The sequence below is a fragment of the Curcuma longa genome, chromosome 11 (genome assembly GCF_044706935.1).
Source record: "Curcuma longa cultivar G26 ecotype Majalengka, Jawa Barat chromosome 11, ITB_CL_G26_1.1, whole genome shotgun sequence".
Lineage (NCBI taxonomy): Eukaryota > Viridiplantae > Streptophyta > Magnoliopsida > Zingiberales > Zingiberaceae > Curcuma > Curcuma longa.
In genome coordinates, this window is record NC_133871.1 from 18,030,255 (window position 1) to 18,052,107 (window position 21,853).

At 38.1% G+C, this 21,853-nt stretch overlaps 6 protein-coding genes and 2 non-coding genes across 10 annotated transcripts; 1 reads left to right on the top strand and 7 right to left on the bottom strand.

Moving 5' to 3' along the window:
* Positions 1-212: 212 nt before the first annotated feature.
* LOC141839591 (protein FAR1-RELATED SEQUENCE 5-like) lies at positions 213-4,503 on the bottom strand. 3 transcript variants are annotated; one of them, XM_074727374.1, is made up of 6 exons: positions 2,345-4,503; positions 2,195-2,262; positions 2,030-2,111; positions 1,364-1,414; positions 487-744; positions 213-253 (listed from the first exon to the last, which is right to left on the bottom strand). In XM_074727374.1, the coding sequence occupies exons 1-3, from the start codon at positions 4,501-4,503 to the stop codon at positions 2,092-2,094; spliced, it is 2,247 nt and encodes a 748-aa protein (XP_074583475.1). In that variant the 3' UTR covers positions 213-253; positions 487-744; positions 1,364-1,414; positions 2,030-2,091. The 3 variants fall into 3 exon arrangements, with proteins under 3 accessions (XP_074583475.1, XP_074583476.1, XP_074583474.1); XM_074727375.1 differs by lacking the exon at positions 213-253 and having other exon boundaries at positions 404-714; XM_074727373.1 differs by lacking the exon at positions 213-253 and having other exon boundaries at positions 404-744.
* A 1,889-nt stretch (positions 4,504-6,392) lies between these two features.
* On the bottom strand, positions 6,393-8,679 carry LOC141839779 (small COPII coat GTPase SAR1A-like). The gene is made up of 3 exons (XM_074727606.1): positions 8,432-8,679; positions 8,205-8,336; positions 6,393-6,961 (listed from the first exon to the last, which is right to left on the bottom strand). Exons 1-3 carry the CDS (start codon positions 8,558-8,560, stop codon positions 6,641-6,643), a joined length of 582 nt encoding a protein of 193 aa, XP_074583707.1. The 5' UTR covers positions 8,561-8,679; the 3' UTR covers positions 6,393-6,640.
* Positions 8,680-9,013: 334 nt separating this feature from the next.
* On the bottom strand, positions 9,014-13,180 carry LOC141838641 (importin subunit alpha-1a-like). The gene is made up of 10 exons (XM_074726177.1): positions 12,838-13,180; positions 12,566-12,662; positions 12,402-12,493; positions 12,164-12,295; positions 11,883-12,068; positions 11,628-11,791; positions 11,474-11,552; positions 10,477-10,605; positions 9,848-9,975; positions 9,014-9,771 (listed from the first exon to the last, which is right to left on the bottom strand). Exons 1-10 carry the CDS (start codon positions 13,045-13,047, stop codon positions 9,396-9,398), a joined length of 1,593 nt encoding a protein of 530 aa, XP_074582278.1. The 5' UTR covers positions 13,048-13,180; the 3' UTR covers positions 9,014-9,395.
* Positions 13,181-13,530: 350 nt separating this feature from the next.
* On the bottom strand, positions 13,531-16,792 carry LOC141838001 (putative polygalacturonase). Its single transcript, XM_074725377.1, has 6 exons — positions 16,629-16,792; positions 15,634-15,951; positions 15,130-15,250; positions 14,873-15,047; positions 14,697-14,767; positions 13,531-14,458 (listed from the first exon to the last, which is right to left on the bottom strand). Exons 1-6 carry the CDS (start codon positions 16,638-16,640, stop codon positions 13,794-13,796), a joined length of 1,362 nt encoding a protein of 453 aa, XP_074581478.1. The 5' UTR covers positions 16,641-16,792; the 3' UTR covers positions 13,531-13,793.
* Positions 16,793-17,511: 719 nt separating this feature from the next.
* On the top strand, positions 17,512-18,700 carry LOC141837260 (epoxide hydrolase 1-like). The gene is made up of 4 exons (XM_074724697.1): positions 17,512-17,808; positions 17,890-18,072; positions 18,149-18,381; positions 18,451-18,700. Exons 1-4 carry the CDS (start codon positions 17,512-17,514, stop codon positions 18,698-18,700), a joined length of 963 nt encoding a protein of 320 aa, XP_074580798.1.
* A 96-nt stretch (positions 18,701-18,796) lies between these two features.
* On the bottom strand, positions 18,797-21,372 carry LOC141838002 (large ribosomal subunit protein eL18y-like). Its single transcript, XM_074725378.1, has 5 exons — positions 21,260-21,372; positions 21,099-21,188; positions 20,877-21,005; positions 20,600-20,782; positions 18,797-19,134 (listed from the first exon to the last, which is right to left on the bottom strand). The coding sequence occupies exons 1-5, from the start codon at positions 21,260-21,262 to the stop codon at positions 18,976-18,978; spliced, it is 564 nt and encodes a 187-aa protein (XP_074581479.1). The 5' UTR covers positions 21,263-21,372; the 3' UTR covers positions 18,797-18,975.
* LOC141842502 (small nucleolar RNA snoR53Y) lies at positions 19,558-19,639 on the bottom strand. Its single transcript, XR_012602938.1, has one exon. It is a non-coding gene; the product is annotated as a small nucleolar RNA snoR53Y (small nucleolar RNA).
* Positions 19,968-20,049, bottom strand: LOC141842501 (small nucleolar RNA snoR53Y). The gene has a single exon (XR_012602937.1). It is a non-coding gene; the product is annotated as a small nucleolar RNA snoR53Y (small nucleolar RNA).
* Positions 21,373-21,853: the final 481 nt, after the last annotated feature.

Sequence of the window (21,853 nt, forward strand, 5' to 3'; positions counted from 1 at the left end):
CAAACTTGTTGAATGAGTACAGCATATGCACATGGATTTTTGCATTGGCTAATGGAAGTGAACTTCACTTCTCAATGGTTGATGGAGATTTTGATAAGTTTGAAGGGAAATGGAATGTGAAAGCAGGTTCAAGGTATATAACGATCAAAAAACTGAGGTTTGTGATTTCCAGATTATTTAAACGACGATTCATTTCCCTCAAGAAATCACACCTCAACAAGAGTAACTTGTGAATTTGAGACTTGCCTTTGGTCTGTTGCTCTATAGCACTAACAGGATTCTTTAATCATGGATAGAATTGTTGCATTGTTACTGTCATGTTCAGTCTTCACCGCAAGCAATCACCGGCAGGTTATGCAGGTACAATGAAGGTGTGAGAAACCAGATGCTTTCTTTGCCCCAACTAGCAACCTTAATTGCCTTCTCAATAGTAGAACCATTCACTTGTCAACAAAAGATTTACACAAACTCACGTATCCATCAAACACTGCCAAACTAACAAAATGAAAAAGAAGAATCTACCGAAAAGAGGTACACACTCAAGTGCAACTAGTCCAAGAACATAACAAAACTATTTATCGCACAGAATAAGTTGTTTATCTGTTATTATCCATGTCTCCTATTTAAGTGTTCAGCCAATCAAGCTGATGTAGCCTCTGTAAGCCACCACTTGTAGACAGCATCCACTCTTCAACTACTGTGTAATGTTCGAGCCTGACAAATTCCACCTCTCAGAAAAGAAACCTATGGCCACCATGAGCATGGAAGCATGTCAAGATAGCATAAGCAGTAAAGAAATTTTTTTAAATAAGTTTATAAAGAAACATTCAGGCCAATATGCATGGTGCATCAACTTCATTTAAAACCATGGAAAAAATAAAACTTGTCTCACCACCAGCCGATGAGCAATGCATCTGATAAGAAGGATGAAATTTAGCAAGGAAAGCAATATAATTCTGAACAAGAATATGGTAAAACAACCAAAATCTGATATACTTCTAGAATTAAGAGAATGAAATTTATCACATGTCCCCATACCAAGAGAAGCAAGCAGTAAACATATAGAAATTCAAGACCAAATTTAATTACTTCTCAGTTTGCAAAAAGACAATTTGCACACTCAAAGGAACCTTGGATGAGTTAAATTCAAAGTTCAAGCAAAATTTCATTAATTAAGCACTATTAAGCACCAGTATGTCAAGTATCTATGCAACAAATTTAAAAGAGTTATTGCTGGAAAATATAATTCTCAGCGATCCAACAGGGATAGAAGGTTTAGTTAACAAAAGAGAAGAGATGTCATAGTAGGTTGAATCATAAAAAGTGTATGGTAATTGAAGAAGGTTAATCAGCAATATACTACCAATATTATTGGAACTTCATTATTCTGGAACTCTTGTTCAATAAAGTCCACCTGAAATGGTTATTGCAATTGTATTAGATTCTAAAAATGGCATATACCATGAAGAAAATTGAAAATGTCGTTGTTGGTTAAGAAAAGGAAGAATGTAAGAATAACACATGAATGCAAGAACGTAATTGGACAGTATATTATGATTATCTACTGAATCTGTTTATTAGCTGAGGTATATGTCATTGCTGGCATATACCTCAGCTATTTGAGTGAATCATATTTCAGACTTTTTTTTTTTTTTGCAAGGACAATATATTGGTTCAAACAAAGAACGTAATCAAATATACATAGCATCTAAACATGCATGTAAATAGATCATCAGTTAATCACTTAATAAGGAAACAAGTTAATGATTCTATAGTTATGAAGCTATGGATTTGTAAAAGGAAAAACTTCTCCCTGCAAAAATCCAACAACGAGAATTAGTTTTTTCATCTTATAAATTATTTTGACGACAAAAAATTCCATGATAAGCACACATCTTTCTTTGCACTTGTTTATGCATCAAAGCACAGATCAGACACTAAAGGAAGATCTATCTTAGCAAGGTACAAGGATTTTTCATGACAGGAAAATGATAAAAGCATAGTAAGATTTGAAATTCAATAATAATACCTTTGCAGAATGAAAAACATGCCCAATTGCTGATCAAGAATATCAACTTCAATTTCTCAATCCTAAAGTATGTTGTTAAAACCTGCAATAATAAAGATAATTATTAACTTCAATTTCTCAATCAATCAACTACTATAATTTTATAAAATGAAACTTTATTAGTACCAGCTATAGATGACATTTCTTCTTCATATGTGTCGTCATCGCTATTATGATGATTATCTATACTTGATCTGGCAATCAACACATCATCATCATATTTACAGTATTTACAAATAAAATTATCATATAAATGTAGAATTAATTGACACATACCCTAGTTGTAAACTTGGACAATTGCGTTTGTCATGTGACACACCTCGATGCCCACATCCATGACATAGCCGGGACTTTGCGGTTGACTTTTCCTTTGATGATTTCAATCTCTTCCCACATCCCTTTGTTCTTACTAAAGAATGATCAATAATAACAGGAGTTTCATCCATGGATTTCTTCCTTTGACTTACATGATCACATTTTTTACTATTATTCATCTCTTGAATTTTGGTGTAGATACAATCAAATTGTTCATCCAAGAAATTTGTCCCCTCATCAGTCAAAGATGCATCATCAATTAATATAGAAGCTTTATAGGATAACTTTGAGTGCCTTGACATCAAAAATCTTTCTGGATCATCAATGAAATTTTGCTCTCCCAAAGCATATATTACTCCAACCTTTGCATTTTGTGTCCATCGTTTGAGTATATACTTATCAGGCAAATGAAATATTTGGTTGATACGGAAAAAAGCTAACATATGCCTGCACGGAATGCCATCGAACTCAAATTTCCTACAACTACAGGATATGTAGTCTCTCTGTTTGTCATATGTGAGGACCCTTGGTTTGGAGGAAGAAGAACTTTGAAAATTCATCACATGGTAAACTACAACATCAACTTCTATAGATGTCTGTTTCACATAATAACCATGACTCTCACTCATTTCACTTTGAAACTCCATCCATTTATTTTTTGTGTACAACTTAACCATTTGAGTTTCCATTGGCCAGTTTGTCTTAATCCTGGGATGCTCATTCATATCAATATGGTCAGCAATTAACTCATTGTGTCTTTGGTGTCTCAGTGCCCTATTGAAACGGGTGATAAAATCCATCAATGAGTTTTTATTTGAGATATACTTCTTGAAAAATGCATGTGAGCTTTCAGATCTTTGACTACTTGACATTCCAGCACAAAATACATGACTAAAATATGCTGGCACCCACTTCTGTCGCAATTCGTACATCAAAGACAACCAATCATTTTTCTCCAAGTTAGCACACTTGATAACCTCTTCCCATGAATTCTCAAATTCATCTGGTGTTGTAGAATTTTCAATGACATTCTTTATGCTTTGATAGTTGTCACGAAATGTCAAAGGGTCTAATTTTTCTGAGAATTTATTCAGTATGTGCCACAAACAATATCGATGCATTGTTTGAGGGAAAACTTGTGCAATGACTTTCGTCATAGCAGGATCCTGATCTGTGATGATAACTTTAGGTGCACCTTTAGGCATGGCTTCTATGAACTTGTTAAGCAACCAAACAAAAGACTCAGCTTTCTCATCACTTAAAAAGCCACAACCAAAAATAGTTGTTTGATGATGATGATTAACTCCTACAAATGGTGCAAAAATCAATCCATATTTATTGGTATTATATGTTGTATCAAATACAACTACATCACCAAATACACTATATGCCCTCCTTGATACATGATCTGCCCAAAAACACCTACTGAATCTGTTATCTGAATCAGTCTCGTATTCATAGAAAAAACCAGAATTCTTCTCTTTCTCAGATGCAAATAACTCAATTAGTGTTTCAGCATCAATACCTTTTTCTTCATCCCTTAGCTCTTTCTCAAAATTTCTAATGTCTCTTTCTGTGCAACCTATAAGCTCAGACCCTCCATACTCTATCTCCAATAATCGCATTTGTTGACAAGTTGGCACATTAGCCTCTGAAAACTGTTGAGTCAATGCTTTTTTTGCTGCCGAAACATGACGATGTGAGCGTAATAAATGCACCTTTGAAGGAGTTGAGAGTGGATGATTATGAGTTTCCACGAAGTTAGTGACAATCCAATTAGGTCCAGTTTGTTTCTTTACAAGTGAAATCTTTGACTTACATCCAGTTCTAACTTCGCCACGTGTTCTTTCCCTTCTTTGTTGATCACTTTTTGCCTGTTTATTCCGTTGATCATCAGTATGTCCTTGTTTAAAACATACAAATGTTTTCCAAACAACTTCATTTGTCATCTTATTTTTCTTGCTACTGTTTATCCTTGCACTAAATCCAGCTTCTCGTGCATATTGGTTATAAAATGAAAATGTCTCCTCTAGTGATGTGAATTCCATCCCAATTTTTGGCTTTCGATCATCTGTAACTTGGGGAATATATATATGATCATTACTGTCATTTTCTTCCATTGTTGAGGAATATCAAATTCAGATGAAGTAAAATTCTGCATATCACCATATAGCCATAAAAATATTCTAAATCAAATAGACATAAATAAAATAAGATAATAACACAGTGACTACCATTTAAAAATTAACAAGGAAGATAACAACATGTTTTGACAACAACTCTTTCAAAATCAACAAGGAAAATCATAACTCTTTCAGAAATTAACAAGGAAGATCACAACAAAATCCTAACCTAAGCATTTCAGAAATAAAACTAATGATTCTCTAAAGAATAACAACAAAACTTAAACTACATGAGCATTTCAGAAATTAAACAATTTATACATTACAAGGAAAGCTTTTCGAAGAAAGAATAACAACAAAACTTAGAAATCATGCTCTATACTATATAATACAAGTATAACAACATAGAATAAATATCAATAAAAATTTATAGAGCTATCGAATAGTCAAAAGATAAATATGAATTGGAAAATGACTAAAGAATAGTTATATAAATTTGAACACTTGTACCACAATGTCTTGCATCACCTATACAACATATATGTCTCCAAACAATAACATGATAGCAACAAAATATAACAATGCAAATATACAAACATATGTGCATATATACAAGTAAGGTTATTACCAACAAAATAGAATTATAACTTCTGCCCTAGCCCTTGACCCTACTGCCTGGAGGGGAATTGAAACTGACACTAAATAGCTGGCAACTAACACTCCAACAGGACCAGGATAGACAGCAAAGATAGAAATCCTAGTGAGCCCTCCTGGGAGAACTATTCAATATGAAATAGTAGAACAGGTAGTACTCTTTAGGCATTGGTACTCACAACTCAAACCTGTCAACAAGCAAATTTAGGTAAAACATTATCATTTGCTATACACAAACTCACCATTGAACAGTCCCTTTGTTATGGCCATGCTGGCTCTTTCCTTGGTTCCTTGACCCCGGTGAAAGCCTTTTCCGGCGGCAGCGTGGAGCGGGGGCTTAGGGTTAGCAAACCCTAAAACCCAGATGAAGGCGACGGGACGTGGCGACGGCGGCGATCGGGACGCGGAGGCGACAACGGCGATGAGCGACAACGAACGAGAGAGGCGGCGACGGCAGCGAGGAGCAGGAGAGGCGGCGACGGGGGCGATGATCGCGATGTTTGAGGGTTTAGGAGAGAGGCGGCGACTCTGACGTGGTAAATTTAACGGGCCAAAACTCTTATGGGGATTTCACAATAAACCCCTTCGACTCTGTGAAATCCATTCTAGACCGACGCAATAAAACCGGCAGGAGGTTGAATTTGAAATTATCCCAAACCAAAAGACGTAAACAGAAAATACGACGCGGACAAGTAGCGCATGCCGCGACCACTTTGCCGTAGCAGTGGAAGTTGATTCACTAATGCGTGCATGTGTATATATGGTCGATATTTCTTAAGTAAACAAAAATTATTATTTTTTTGGTTGATATTTCTTCCACTCCAAACTACAAAACAAACACATTCTGAAATAAAAATAAATTGTATCTGATAAATGATCTTTTGCATCAAATTGACACTTTGTTATTATTAAAATTGTGTTAAAATTAACCAAAATAATACCAACAAATGCTGATGCTAAGAATTGATCATCCTTATGGAAAGAGATGGAAGGATATAGGGCAAGTCACATATGAAATTTAACAAAGAAACATAAGATCATTAGATGTCGATGTGCCTGTTTAACAAGTTATAGTGACCTCCAAAGAGATCGATCAGCTTGACAATGATTCGAATTAAAATATGAAAGGGGATGGATCAAACACCTTAGCTCATGTTGATACAACTACACAAGTGATCCTAATAGTCTATGCTAACAGATCAACAAAAGAACAACACCACTTAAGAATCAGAAACAGAAAACTTACATGATCTTTCAAAAAATGGTTTGTTGAATAAACTGAAATATGTAGATGAGAGCCATGTGCTTTCACCTAGAGGAAAATCAATGCTCGAAGTGGGTTTCAGTGTTACATCCTTATTTTGCTATGTTCTTATGTTCCACTAAATACAATAGGGAAGGAAAATTAAAGAGTTTTCAAAGCAAACTAAGCTTTAGCATTTGAGTTTAGGTCATGTGGTACTAATCAAAGAATCAACCTCTACTTGATGTACTGTGAGATCCATTTGAAACCGTCACCATATCCCATCTTTCGCACGATGCTACACATGAAGATCTCAAGGGGACGGACATTAGAATCGCTAAGATTCACCGTTCCCTTGCCGGTTGTGAAGTTGTTCAGACCAAGATGGTAGCGTAGCTCTTCCTCTGATGCTGCATAAGGGATGTCGATCTTGTTTCCTAGAATTAGAAATGGAACATTGGCCAAACAATCATCTGATAGCAGTGCATCCAATTCTTTCTTTGACTCTGCAAACCTCTCTTTGTCATATGCATCTACTAGGTACACCACTGCATCCACCTGGTAGAAAGAAAATTCAAGGGTTTTGTAACATTTCACAAGAAAAGAAATAGCATACGATATCATACAAGAGAATAGCAATCTTAGAGAATGAAGTGAACAACTTTTTTGACAACTTCCACCCAAAAAATCATTATCAGTGATGCAAGTATTTCACTGCATTCCATGAAAAAAAGAGGGTTGCAAGGAGAATAATAATAATTATGTGATGAATGTGTATACAGTGACAACGACACCATCTTGTTTGGCCCGACCAGTCAGCATCAACTGGCCAAGACAAATGGTTCAGAACTTCCTTATATGAGTTCATTCGACCAACAATGAGAGAACTTTTTGTTCATTACATCTACTTGTTTATCCTCTTCTATATCCCGCCTTCCTTTTTCACATATTCTTTCTCGACACAGCCTGGAAGTATCTGGGAAAGAAATGTAACTATCTATACAAACATTCAAGAAATATCAAAGTTCAGACGAACATGGGTAACAGTGTCTGGGAATTTTTAACAAAGTAACTGCAGCTTCAAGTTTTCAGATGCTTACCAAGCCCAAACAATTTTCAAGAGCAAGAACAATACAGTAACACTCTGTTTGATATTGGATTGATCTATTCCAAACTTTTTTAAAATAGACAACAACCAATTTATTTAGCTTCGTTCCGAATGAGTTCTGTTATAAGCCATTGTGATTAAAAGATAAGTATAGGAGAACGTTTACCAAACTCCACCAAATTTCTTTTTTGAAAAATTATGTCATCTGTGGCAATGATTCAAACACAACTTTGACTTCCGATGTTCCAGGCTTCTAGATTTGGTTAAATCAGTGTTCAAGAATACATGAATGACAGATGAAGTTGGATTCCCCCTCAAATCCAACAACCCATGAGTTGGCTGATCAATGTAAGAGAAATTAACAGGGAAGCAATTGATCATGACAGCGGTATGCATGAAAGAAAAACACAAATTGTAAAGATGCAACCATGGTGAAATGATTTGTTGATCCAAGCCTGGAGGGTCAAAAAGCACAATTAAAAAAAACTACAATCAAATATGTGGTCAACATCACGGTAGAATTACCAATAATTATGGCATAACACTAAGATAACCAAACTTTAGTTAATTCTTCAGAAAAGTACACGATCAATGCAGAGAAGAACCACACCCATGTATCATGTATGTAGGAAAGAGTTGCAAGGAAAATGAGGCGTAGATTCGTGATCAAAAAGACAAATTTTGATAGCTTACCTTAGCATAGTAATCTTTCCAGACGCGTCGAGCGATCTGATGGCCTCCCAAATCAAAAGCCTTGAACTTGATCTTCCCGATGCTAAGCTCCTCCGACGTTGGGTGCTGCGTCGGTTGGTGCTGAGCTAGTCTCTGCATTCATTCATGAGAAAAGGAAACAAATTCCAACCAACATAAGAATACACCAAAGAGATGAACGTAAAAGACCGGAACACTGAGAATCCAACCTCGTCTTTGAGCATATGAAGCAGCGTGGTCTTCCCGGCATTGTCGAGTCCCAGGAACAAGATCTTGGCCTCCTTCTGCCACAGGCCTAGCGAGGCGAGGACCCCGTAGAACCAATCCACCAGAAACATCGCGACTGGTGGAATTCGACGAACGGGGCGACTAGATCTGCAGAACTGACCGCGCGATCTCGCCGGAGTCACTCCAAAGATCGGATCACAAGAAAACCCCAAATGCGATCGAATCGAGGAGAGAGAAACAGAACGCGCGTTATTATATTGATTTTTTTTTCTTTTTCATTTCCTAAAAATTACATTTTTTTTAATTTTTAACTTCACAAGCACCCGTGAAAATTTTGTCCATATTTTTTCAATTAAAAAAAAACAAATTAAAATTTATTTTTTTACAATTTAGTGGCATTCTTTCGCTGATAATAAAAATAAAGCGCATTTTTTTTATTTTTATATACACAACACAAAAGAGTATGATATACATCATTATGTTGATAACAAATTATGTCAATTAAGTAGTAGCTATAACAAATTATGTAATCGATATACAATTATTTGATGAATCATTAAACATAGAAAATAGGAAATATGAAATTGAAAATAAAATAGGGAACCTTTGGAACACCATACATGCACACGTGGCAAGGATATCAAACAGATCCCACTTGAAGTTAAAGAGTTGTATGGCAAAACTCAACTGAAATAGACCCTATCAATAACTAACTCAACACAAAGTAGGCAAAGCTCATGCTCTACACCAGGCAAATTTAAAAATAAAAATAAAAATAGGCATCTTCAACTTCTAGCAATCACCTGAACACATGGCATGACTCGCCCAACACCGATCGGATCGACCGGAAACATCTTTCGATTGTCGCCGGCAATGTAGGATATGTAGATCTTTCCGGTCATGGTTATTGTTCTCAAGCATTAAAACCATTGATCCTGCCAGTGTTTAGCTGAAGTTGAATCCGCCTGGAGGAGCTGCATTATGGTCGTTGTTCTCAAAGTGGAATCCAGTCGGAGCAGCGTCGGCCACCGGCATCGCATCGTCTTCCTCCTCCAACCAGTACGTCTCGAGAATTTTCACAGATTTCTCGTAGATTTCGGTATTATCATGGCTCTGAAGATTCTCAATCTTCTCCAAGCCCTCAGCTTCATCGATCATCTGAGCATACAAATTGACACTGCCAGTAGCACCCAAGTTCTTCTCCGCTTCCCCAACCTTCAAGATATTCTCGAGCCCTTCCAAGCAGACAGTGACGATTCTTGGATCAGGGCAGATGAGTAGATCGCACAAAGGCTTGATGCAGCCCTGACTAACTAAGAACCTAATTCAACGCGACAAAACATGAATAACTAGACATTTAAAGTTGGGCATGCAATCACAAAAGCTCGATAGCATACTTTATCTGATCGTGTGTACCGCCTGAGGTAGCATTCGAGATGGCCCATGCTGCCTCTTTCTTGATATCAAACTCTGCAGTTTGCATTAGATTCACTAGCGGACTGATGATACCAGCAGCTATAACCGCCTGCGATCAAGTCGATAGCAAACATTATGATTTGAGATAAAAACAAAAGGCAAAACTTTCTAAATAAGGTTACAGTTGGATAACTTTGGAAAGAATACCCTGTCGATTATACACTACTGTAAACTTAAATGTCTTATTGTCTACAAGTTCTAACACATGAAATATATTTAGTTGTTATGTTTTCTAGGAACACATACACAGGGATAGCCTAAAATCTTTACGGATCCTCAAAATACAGAGAGTTGATGCAGACAAGAATTAACATAGACAAGTCGTCAGTTAACATGCATTATTATATGTTTCATATCGAGATACTAATTTTGATTATATTAACTGCTTAGGTTGAACTCAATTTTGGCATGTGATGTTATAAATACAATTAGCATATTTTTAAAAACAAATGATGCATATGGATAAATGATTATTCTTTAAATGAAAGAATCGAAGAAGATGCATTATTGCTTTAATACAACAAATCTTATTTATTCTCCCAAAATTCACCTGTATTTGTTCCTTGTTTCCTGCTGTGATGTTTGATATTGCCCAGCAAGCTTCCTTCTTGATGCTTTTCTTGTGATTGTGAGTCAAGAGGTTGAGGAGGCATGGAAGTGCTTGGTTATTGATAACAAACTGGATAAGCAGAAGAATATAAAACAAAAAAGAGTTAAAACTAAGATCACACACCCAAAAGTTGAAGAAAATTATGTTTGAAATACACTGTATGACTGAAAATTCTTTTCACACAATGAACAAGATAAATGTTTTGATACACCCAGTGTCAAGAAACTGGGATTCTAAGTAAATAACAAGTAACATCAATAAGTCACACCAACAATGTAAAGGAAACAAATATAATCCAAATAATGTGCAAATTACATAATTGAGTTAATAATGCACTTATTTCATGCTGAGCACATGAGCGTTCATCTTTTCAAGCAACTGAAAGTCTTAAGCGATTCACAGGCATCATTATGCAAATAACTAGTTATTTTAATCACAATGACCTTTTCCCCCATCATATATTAGAAATTCAAAGGAGTAAATCACAACCACATGATTAAGGTGGAATTCAAAGCAAAGATCTTAGCATCAGCTACTAAAGCCCTCTCTAAATGAGACAATTGGCATCTTCCAATCAATACAACTGATTGCCCTTTGTAAAAAAGAAAAACTAAATCCAAATAAAGCATCATAGTGTTGTACGCCCAACAAAGTCTGATATTTGCAACTCCAAAGGCGTCTGATGTTAATTTCTAAAATGTAAGAATGACATTGGCCCTTGCACATGATTAGAGAAATGGGTCCTCTATCAAATGTTGTACATTTTGCTGCTATTTGACATAACCAATTTACCAGTCTCTAATAATTGTTGAATTGACAAAGACAAAGTATCACGTTGACAGCAAGAGAATTCAGAATTGACAGACAAGTCAAACAGATAAGCACAAATACAAATCAAGCAGAAATAATTTTCTTAGAATCTAAAAAGGTAACGTGCCTGTGTCTGAAGATCATCTCCTGTCACAATGTTACCCACAGTGCGAAGTGCTGGGATGAGCACAGAAGGTGAAGGATGACTGCAATTTAATAAAATTGGTCAAGCATTTAGAAGCAGATAAGCAATGGAATGAACAAGATCACTTCATTCGTACATAAGTAGTTCTACAAGCCGAGGGCAGACACCAGCCTCAAGTACAGCTTGTATTTTGTCATTTGTCCCATCAGATAAGTACGAGAGCGCCCAGCATGCATCTGTGAGTACTTCCTCATCATTTGAATGAATTAAACGCTCAAGGGCAGGAAGAGCAGGTTTGACCTGCCCACAGACAAATGCATGGCAGGATTAATAAACACATGACAGGGATTAGGAAAATATGAACAATAGACAAATCAATATTACAAAAAACCTGATCAAAGTCTGGTTGAGGCTTCCCTCTGCAAAAATTAGAAAGAGTCCATGTAGCATTCCTCAGCATGGAGAGCTTGGCATGCTCGTTCAGCTGTTGAAGGAGTGGAAACAATGCGCCATTGGCAAGGACAAGGTCTCTGCATTTTGGGGAATCCCCAGCAACATTTCCCAAGGCCCATACCGCCTACATAGCATGCGATGCGTTAGCAAAAATATTCACAGCAAAAGCACATATCAACTAGAATCAAAAACAAAGTTCCATTGTGCAAAAGAACATACCTGCTCGCGGACATCATCACTTGGGGAACTGAGCAGTTTAACAAATATTGGAACTGCACCATGATCAATGACAACCCTAGTGTTTTCAGAAGTGCCAGATGCAATATTGGTGAGAGCCCAAGCAGCTTCAAACTATATCAAGCAAACAAAGCAACAAAAAAAAAAAAAAAGCAGATATAAGCCTACCAGCCAAAGAAAATGAAGAAAACTAGTTTACACTGATAGGAAAGAACACAACCTGAAGTTGAGGATAATCCTCCCTAATAAGGAACTCGACGAATCGAGGAACTACTCCAGACTGTATCACCTCCTCAATTGGAGGGCTTCTTTCTGAATACAAAATGAAGTTATTCAGAATGACTAATTTATCGTCTACATGAATCAAATACTGTGAACAATTACCTATAGAAAGTAATTTTCGAAACTGTGTGACTGCTTCTAATTGCATAGAACTATCATCAGAATATACGCCCCCCACCATCGCTGGAAGGCTTTCCAGCTGCAAACCATCGATGAAACAAAGAGTAAATCACTCGTTTGATATCTACTACCCTAATCCTAGTAGCATTAATGTCGCCGATACAGATTAAAACCGTAGAGAAGCCGATGGGATTTCACACAGATCTAACAGTCCAAATCACGAAACATTAAAGGATCATGGCGAAAGGAACCACCTTCTTCTCAACCACGGACGTGTGGACCGCCTGAGGGAGGGGCTGCGCAAGCATCCCCTCCCGTCGCTTCTTCAGCAGGCTCTCTTCCCTCCGGCTCTTTCGGATCTCCACCATGTTGTCCTCCCTCCGTCTACGCCCCTCTTCGGCGTCGACCGCCACCTTATACTTGTTACGGCGAACCTCCGCCCTCTCGCTCGGCCTCAGCGACATCCTGCTCCGCTCGACACTTCCACCACCAACAAAAAGTAAGATCTCACGCAACGACGCCAAAGCCAAATCCAAACCACAGCGAAACTCGGGAACGAGATCGAAATGGGGGCGGAGAGGAGATACGCCGACCAGTCTATGAAACCCTAGATTTGCGAGTAAATCCGAACCAGGCAACAAGTCGACACGCCGACCCAAACTGCGTACCCCCAGTGGGACACGCCCAAGTGTCGTCGACCCGTTAGCGCACAGAGTGGGTAAACGTCAGCGGTCGTCACGCGAGAGGAAAGTTGCGCCCGTAAGAGCAGCTGAGCGTGAGGTGGAGTGTAACTAAACGTGAACCACACAACGTGGCGATTGACAAGTGGAAGCGACTAAATAAATAAATAAAATATTTTTTTAACTTACTTAAATTTAAAAGACAATTTAGATTTCATTAAAAAATATCATTATTTTTTTCTTTTCTAAACTTCCAACAACTCTCTTGTTCATCACATTACATGATAAGATTCTCAGCAATACGAAACAGCAAATGGCTAAATAGCAACCGCTGCCAAAACTTTTCTTACAGATTGAATGAAGAGATTTAGCTATACAAAAATGCTGCACATCATCATCACCACCACCAACAACAACAACAATTAACTCTTGTTTCAAGCACAGATTGAGCACTGTTGGGATTTATTTCATTGGGAATTAAGAATTGAACTGATTGTTCGAATTGTTCGAATTGCATAGAAGGGTGTTTGTTATGCATCTGCGAGGCCGGTGAACTCCGCCGCGAAGGAGAAGCAGGAAAGGGAAGAGTTTGAGGTGAGGTCGGAGCAGGGACTAGGAAAGACTGATTCTGAGTATCCTGAAATATTTGAGCAGGTCCAGGGAAGGGAAGCATCAGAGGTGATGGACAATGCTATGTTCGAAAGGCAGATGCCGGTGAAGGGATCGGAGTCGATCCCCGAAAAGAATCCGGCAGTGGAGATGTTGGTGCCGACCATGTCCTTGAGGGTGATTCCTTGGACAATTGGGAGGGCACTTGGATCATACTGGTTGCCGGGGTGGCGACCGCAGTTACCACTGAACCGAAATGCTTCATGCACATTCTCCATTTCCACATTTGAGACGACTATGTTATGGATGAATCCACCGCGTCCAGGGACAGTTTTGAAGTTTATACCGATCAGTGAGTCGTCGATGTGTAGATGCTCAACGTATACAAGTGAGATTCCGCCGGACATCTCACTGCCAAAGGCTAGAGCCGAACCAAGAGGAGCCTGCAGATGGGCATTCCTTATGTGGATGTCAGTTGAGGGTGTACTGAAAGTAATACCATAGTTGTCCCAACCGCTTTTAAGAGCAATGGCATCATGCCCAACTTCTATGCTGCAGCCTTCAATGCATAGATTCGAGCAAGAATCTGAAACAAGCAAACAAAAAGGAAAAAGATTCAAGACCTTATTGTTTTAGGAGATACTTGAAGTGAATTCAGACAAGTTTGTGACATTAAACAAGAGCCTTGATAGCAAATTTAGTTGTGTTTCTGAACAATTTAACTAAAATTTCCGATACACTTGCATTGATCACATGTAGAGATTTCGATGAAACGAATTTAACAAGATACCAACAAAGAAAAGAAAGCAAACTTGGGTTACTACCTGGAACTATGCCATTAGTGAATGGTGATTCGACCGGAGCATGAACGGTTATGTTCAGAATCTCTACATTGCTGCATTGTGTGATTGTTTGTTTAGAATCTCAAGTGCTTGAATAAAATCTCACTAAGGTTTACTCGAAATGACTATGAAAACCATGAGAAAACTGTACGACAAACCTAGAGTAGACTGGATGGATACTCCAAGCAGGAGAATTTAAGAAAGTTAAATTTGATACGACGACATCAGTAGAGTTCACTAGTTCGAGAATATGAGGCCGGCTATAGTTCAAAGTCTGAGAGTTGAACCACTCCCACCAAACAACACCCTGCCCATCAATAATTCCATTATGACCTGCACAATACGAAATGAAATATGTTTACCAGAAACATAGAGCTATTAAGCAATATATCTGTGCAAGATCAAAATTTCTTGCCTGTTATCACTACATCAGTCAAGTTATATCCATTTATCAAGCTACGATGTCGTTGACCAGGAATATCTTGCCCTTGACCATAGGAAGGTAAGGGATCCACGATAGGCCATTGAGAAGAATCCTGAAAGTGAAAGAGTACAATACTAAGTGATCGTTTAACAAAGTAAAGTTTCAACGCTTTGAACTATCAAATGACAAATCTAAATTTGATATTGAAGTAGGCCATGGAGAAGAATCCTGAAAGTGAAAGAGTACAATACTAAGTGATCGTTTAACAAAGTAAAGTTTCAATGCTTTGAACTATCAAATGGCAAATCTAAATTTGAAACTGAAGTATGGGTTCCTACAATGCACTCTCGATGTAGTAATAGATTTATACTGGCACAAGCAATTGTATATGTTTCGAATAATCAAATGTTCGATGGAAGGGATCCACAATAGGCTTGAATTTGATACATACAAAAGCTACAAGAGAGCATAAACTGTGTCTATCGTGTTTAATACCTGGCTGCCGATGATTACTGCATCTTTCTCCAGGAAGAGAGTGAGGTGACTTGTCAGGTTGAAACTTCCAGTGAGCCATTTCCCTTTAGGAACATAGAGCTGAGCACCTCCTTTGTCCGCGAACGACCTCAAATAAAAGACAGCATTTTGGAAGGCGACTGTGTTCAAGGTTTTCCCATCTCCGACTGCGCCAAATTCCGTTATGGTGACACTGTGTGGCCTTGGAGCCATGATGCGGTTGCAATTACAGTAGCCACCACCATCACTTCCGGTGGCTTCGATGGCATCGAAAACAGCTAGAACAAGTATCACAATGGCCTAAAATGTAGCAATCAGCAAACAAAAAGGAAGATCAAAAATATTAGCATAGGTTCCTTTTAGAATTTGCATTGATAATTCGAACATTGTATGTCCTGACCTCATATTCCTCTTTACAAAACCATAAGATCTAGAATGAACATGAGACCTAAATTAGACTCTTTACAAAACCATAAGATCTAGAATGAACATGAGACCTAAATTAGACAAGAAACAATCTAATCATGTGAAGAAGTACAGAAAATCCTATGAATGATAACAGCAAGAGAGCAGAACAGACAGCACTTTTATTTTAAACAAACAAGAAAATATTTGTCCTGGAATTTTCGACAAGTCGACCATCAAAGATCTAGGCATTGATCATAAATACTATTGGTTCTACAAGAAGAATCAGCTAACGGATGTATGACCTAGAAAATCCTGTCAAAAGGAGAGGAACACAAGATCCAAATGACCACTTTGAGACCACTTCAAAATCGAAACTTCCCCTCAGAAACCCTCAAAATGGACTTTTGGAGCACCCAATGCAGTTTTGGGCAAACCCTACGCAAAGTGGATCAGGAAGAGGCAATAAACCAAACACATGGAAGGCACAAAGCCATCAAGCATGCCACCCATCCAACACACAGGAGTTGGCATCAAAGTAAGAAAAGGACAAGAAAAGAAAACATACTTACTAGCCTCTTCATGAGCCCCCCTCAAGGCAAGGGGCAGCAGCAGCAGCAGGTGCCCCCTTAAACCAGGTTGTACTGTTCCAGCTGCTGCAGAAGCCCTGAGAGGAAGAGAAGAAAAGAGAAGAGAGCAGGACAATTATTGGGGATGCAGAAGCACAAATGCAAGGAAGAAGCCATGCCTCTCTGCCTGGTTTATAACCAACCAAAATTGAAATTAAAAAAAAAACAACAACAACAACAGCAAAATTTTAATCAATGAAAAGAATAGGAAAATAACCAAAAATCTAAGTCTAGATTTACCTAGTGTGTAGATCTGGCATAATCCAATAGGAGCAGGTTGTGGTGATTGGGTGGGTGCTGGTCAAATTGTTGAAATAATGCATGGCAATTTTGTTATGGTAGGAAAGAAATTGAAAGGAAAGAGATGGAATAAGATATGTGCAAGAATAAGAAGGTGCCAACTCATTGTATCATGTCAGTGGGCTCGTACTCTTAAATACTTGTGACAATAGGACATGGCGAATAATTGACAAGAGTTTATTGCAGTGTGAAAATTCTTGGGAAAATATGGGATTTCCTTCCCTTTTTGGGTAGCTAGAAAGAATTCATCATAATCCAAGAAAAATAATCTATTTCTACTTGATAAGAAAACAAAATGACCAAGGAATCATCACAACAAGTCCAAAAAACAATCAAAGTTAGAGACAAACTCTCAAAGAAACTTCCACAAAACCTTCTTGTATGTCTTTACCTAGGAATCTTTGTGATAACAGTAAGACAGCAAAGTTTGTCACCTTTCTGAACGGCATCTTTCAATAGCACTCCATGGAATCATCACTGGACTATAAAACATATGCACCATGGAGGGAAGAAGAAGAAGATGATGATGATGGAAGCCGACGGCATTGTCCACCGGATGGTGCAAGCGAACGGCATCACCGTGCACGTCGCGGAGAAGGGGGAGACGGGAGCACCGGTGGTGGTGCTCCTCCACGGCTTTGCCGAGCTTTGGTACTCGTGGCGGCACCAAATCCTCGGCCTCGCTGGGCGCGGGTGCCGCGCCGTGGCCCCCGACCTCCGTGGCTACGGCGACACCTCCGCCCCTCCCTCCGTCGCCTCCTACTCACTCTTCCACATCGTCGGAGACCTCATCGCGCTCTTCGACGCGCTCTCCATCCCCCAGGCACGCGATTTCTTCGATCATCTTCCTCGACTCTTCTAAACTAAGAGCGTCTGCGTAACTTTGCATCGTAAATCCATCCAGGCATTGCTGGTGGGCAACGGGTGGGGTGCGATGGTGGCTTGGCAGACGAGCATAGTGAGGCCGGACAGAGTGAAGGCGATGGTGATCCTAAGCATGCCCTTCATGCCTCGCAACCCATCCGTGAAGCCTGTAGCTCACTTCAGATCGCTATACGGAGACGATTACTACGTTTGCAAGTTCCAAGTAATTAGAACCTCAACTGGAACGAACTCACAAGCAATTCTTCAATGCTTTGCTTAGAACTTTGGTGATCATGCAGGAGCCAGGAAAGATGGAGGCAGAGTTCGATCGCATCGGGACAGAAAACGTTCTGCGATCGTTGTACTCCCATCACGATCCAAAGACGCCGGTCATGAGCGAGGAAGATCTCGCTAAGCCGAAAGAGACGACATTGCCGGCCTGGCTAACCGAGCACGATTTCGCCTACTTTGCGAGCAAGTTCGAGAAATCTGGTTTCACAGGGCCACTCAACTACTACAGATGCTTGGACCTGTAAGTGTATCGATATCGCAACCGACCACAAAAGGAAGTTGTTATTGATTTCAGAACAATTCGATGCAGGAACTGGGAGCTGGGGGCGATTTGGAGTGGAACAAAGATTGAAGTACCTGTGAAGTTCATCGTGGGAGATCAAGATTTGGCATACCACTACAAGGGGATTCAGGATTACATACACAAAGGGGGGTTTAAAGGAGATGTGCCACAGCTGGAGGAGGTGGTTGTGATGGAGGGAGTGGGGCATTTCATCAACCAGGAAAAGCCTGATGAGATCACTGATCATATATATGAATTCATCAGCAAGTTCTTTTAGGTTTGGAATAAATAATAAATAAATCCATCCCAATTTCCAGAATATAGTTCTTAAAAAAAACACTAACCAAGCAACGAATCTAATAAAAATCAGGAATAATACAGAAACTGTAAATGATACTGAAGAGACAGTGCAACTACAAGAGATGCATTTTAACCAAACACAAATATTTTAGTTTGATGGTTCAAGGCCCAAATAGAAGATAAAAGAAAGAACAAGATGGTAGATCGCTGCTTGTTGGGAGATCAAACTGTAGTAGTACTGAGTTATCTGACTCAAACCCTGAATCCTCTGCTGTTTCTTCTTCCCCTTGCCTTCTCAAATTTCCTCCCCTTAGCCCGGACGTAAGGCTTCGTGTGGCTGTGCGGCACACCGGGAGCTTTGCCAAAGTGCTTAACAGCTTCCCTTGCATTCTTGGGACCCCTCAGGAGAATCTAAAAATACAGAACAAACTTTTATCACGATAAATAAATAGTTTCAAACAAGAGTTTGCAATGAATGTGGTGTAGAGTTTTCATAAGATCATTCAATACTGTCAGTCTGAAGTATGTAATAAGGAACACAGGAAATGCAAAATGGAAGGACTAGAAAAGACAAAGTTTTGCTCAGATATTGTGGTGAAACATATCCTTTGATGTTCCAACAATTGGAAGATCTCATAATGAGCTGGGTTGATAACAATATCATCATTGCCTGTTTATTCTCCACAATTAGATATCAACTGATACATGGAAATACAATAATGGTGGAAAGAATGATATCAAAATAGATGATTTGAAATTTTGAAATTTCACTATGATATTAAGACACCTCAATGCAAACTGGAACTAGATTGACTCAAATAATAAAGAAAGAAATGTTCCCTCAGGATACACATTGAAGGTTCGTCAAAGCATTTCAGCATTAGCATGGTAAAAAATGACAAACATCATTGGGAAGCAGAAGAATAAGAAATAGAACAAGCTCGTATCAGCTTAGTTAATAACAAAAACTGGAAGATCTCATAATATAGTCAGATATTGTAATGAAACATTTCCTTGATGTTCCAAAAATAGGAATATCTCATAATGAGCTGGGTTAATAACAATATCATCATTATTGCCTGTTTATTCTCCACAAGTAGATATCCACTGATACATGGAAATACTATAATGGTGGAAAGAATGATATCAAAATGGATAAGTTTGAAAATTTGAAATTTCACTATGATATTAAGACACCTCAACGCAAACTGGAACTAGATAGGCTCAAAGAGTACAGAAAGAAAAGTTCCCTCAGGATGCACATTGAAGGTTCGTCAAAGTATTTCAGCATTAGCATGGTAAAAAATGACAAACATCATCGGGAACCAGAAGAATAAGAAATAGAATAAGCTTGTATCAGCTTAGTCAATAACAAAAACTGGAAGATCTCATCATATAGTCAGATATTGTAATGAAACATTTCCTTGATGTTCCAAAAATAGGAAGATCTCATAATGAGCTGGGTTAATAACAATATCATCATTGCAACACGATGTTGAAAATAACTCAAACATGAGAAAAGGTCAATTAAACAAAAATGCATGACACAAAAAAAAATAGTCTATAAAAACCAAAAACATCTCCAACCAACAAAGCAGCACATACCTTATGGAAAAAAAATATATGGAAGCAGAGTTAAGAGATAAAATAATATATAAGTAGAAGCTTAGAAAAAACACTATAGGAAAACAGACGTTTACTTGCTAATCTGCTCTGAGATGCAGTAATTTAAGCAGCATACAAAACTCAATAACGAAATACATGCTTTTTTGACAATTAGCTTGAGAAAGAATATAATTTTGGCAAGAAGGATTTGAACAAATAAGAACTCTATGAAGAAATGATAATTTGAAGAATACAAAAGTTGGAGACGTACAGTGTTCTGTCCAAGAGGTGCTCGGAGAGCAAGTTGGTCAAAAGTGAGGCACTCTCCGCCAGCCTTCAAGATCCTCGCCCTAGCCGTCTCTGTGAACCTAAGAGCCGTCACCTTGATAGCAGGCACATCATATACCCTCTTATCATCCGTCACTGTCCCGGCAATTACGGCTATCTTGTTTTCCTAATCCAACCCAACAGATTAATGCAGATCAGACGCAAGATGAAGAAATAAACTAACAAAAAGGTTCCAAAAATAGCCATGAAGAAGTTTATACATTTCCTTCCATGAACTTGATGAGCTTCCTGAGGGAGAGGGGCGGCCGGTTGGTCTTGCTCATGAAGAGTCGCTTCAGGATCACGGCGTTGAACTTACTCCCGGTCCTACGCACCAGAAACTTGTAGAGCTGATGATCCCAACAACAACAAGAGATCAATTTCCTCTGACCACCAAATGAATCCGCCAAAAGTTTTAAAAATTATATGAAAGTAACCCGTACCCTAACTAGGAGTTTCAGATAGACATCGTCGGATTTAGGGGCCGTACGACGAGTCTTCTTGCTCCGACCACCGGCGACGAGATCGATACCCTACATCACCAAAGAAACAAGATTGAAGGTTAGAAACGATGGGATGGGGAATTAGAAGGGTTTCAACTCACCATAGCGTTCTGCCGTTCTCTCCGCTTGCGGCGAGGTCGTGTACCGCATGGTTTATATAGATAGCATGATTAGGGTTTGCAAACAAGCGGCACGCAAAATTGGACACCCAAACTCCACCGGCTCATCCAACGAGATCAAATTTAATACTTCAGTTCCATTATTTTAGAATTTTAATTTTAAAAAAAAATAATTATATCGATTAATTAATTCGATTTTAATTTTAAAATTTTTATTTGATTAAATCGAATAAATTAAAATAAAATAATTATAAATTATTAAATAAATAAATCTATAAATCTTTAATACTTAAAAAATTAATTAATTAATTTAATTTCCAATCAAATTAATTAATATTTTTTATTTTATTTTTTTTAATTTTTATTTAAAAATTTAATCAATTTAATTAGTTTGAAAAAAATTGATTTATTTGATTTTGATTAATTTAATTCAATTCGATTTAATTTTAATCGAATATTTAATGAATTCAATCATTTTTATTTTAGATATTTATTTAATATATGAGAAAATGATCGAATGGTGATGTGATATCGTCAAGATTCAGAAAACCAAATCTAACACTTTTTTATTTATAT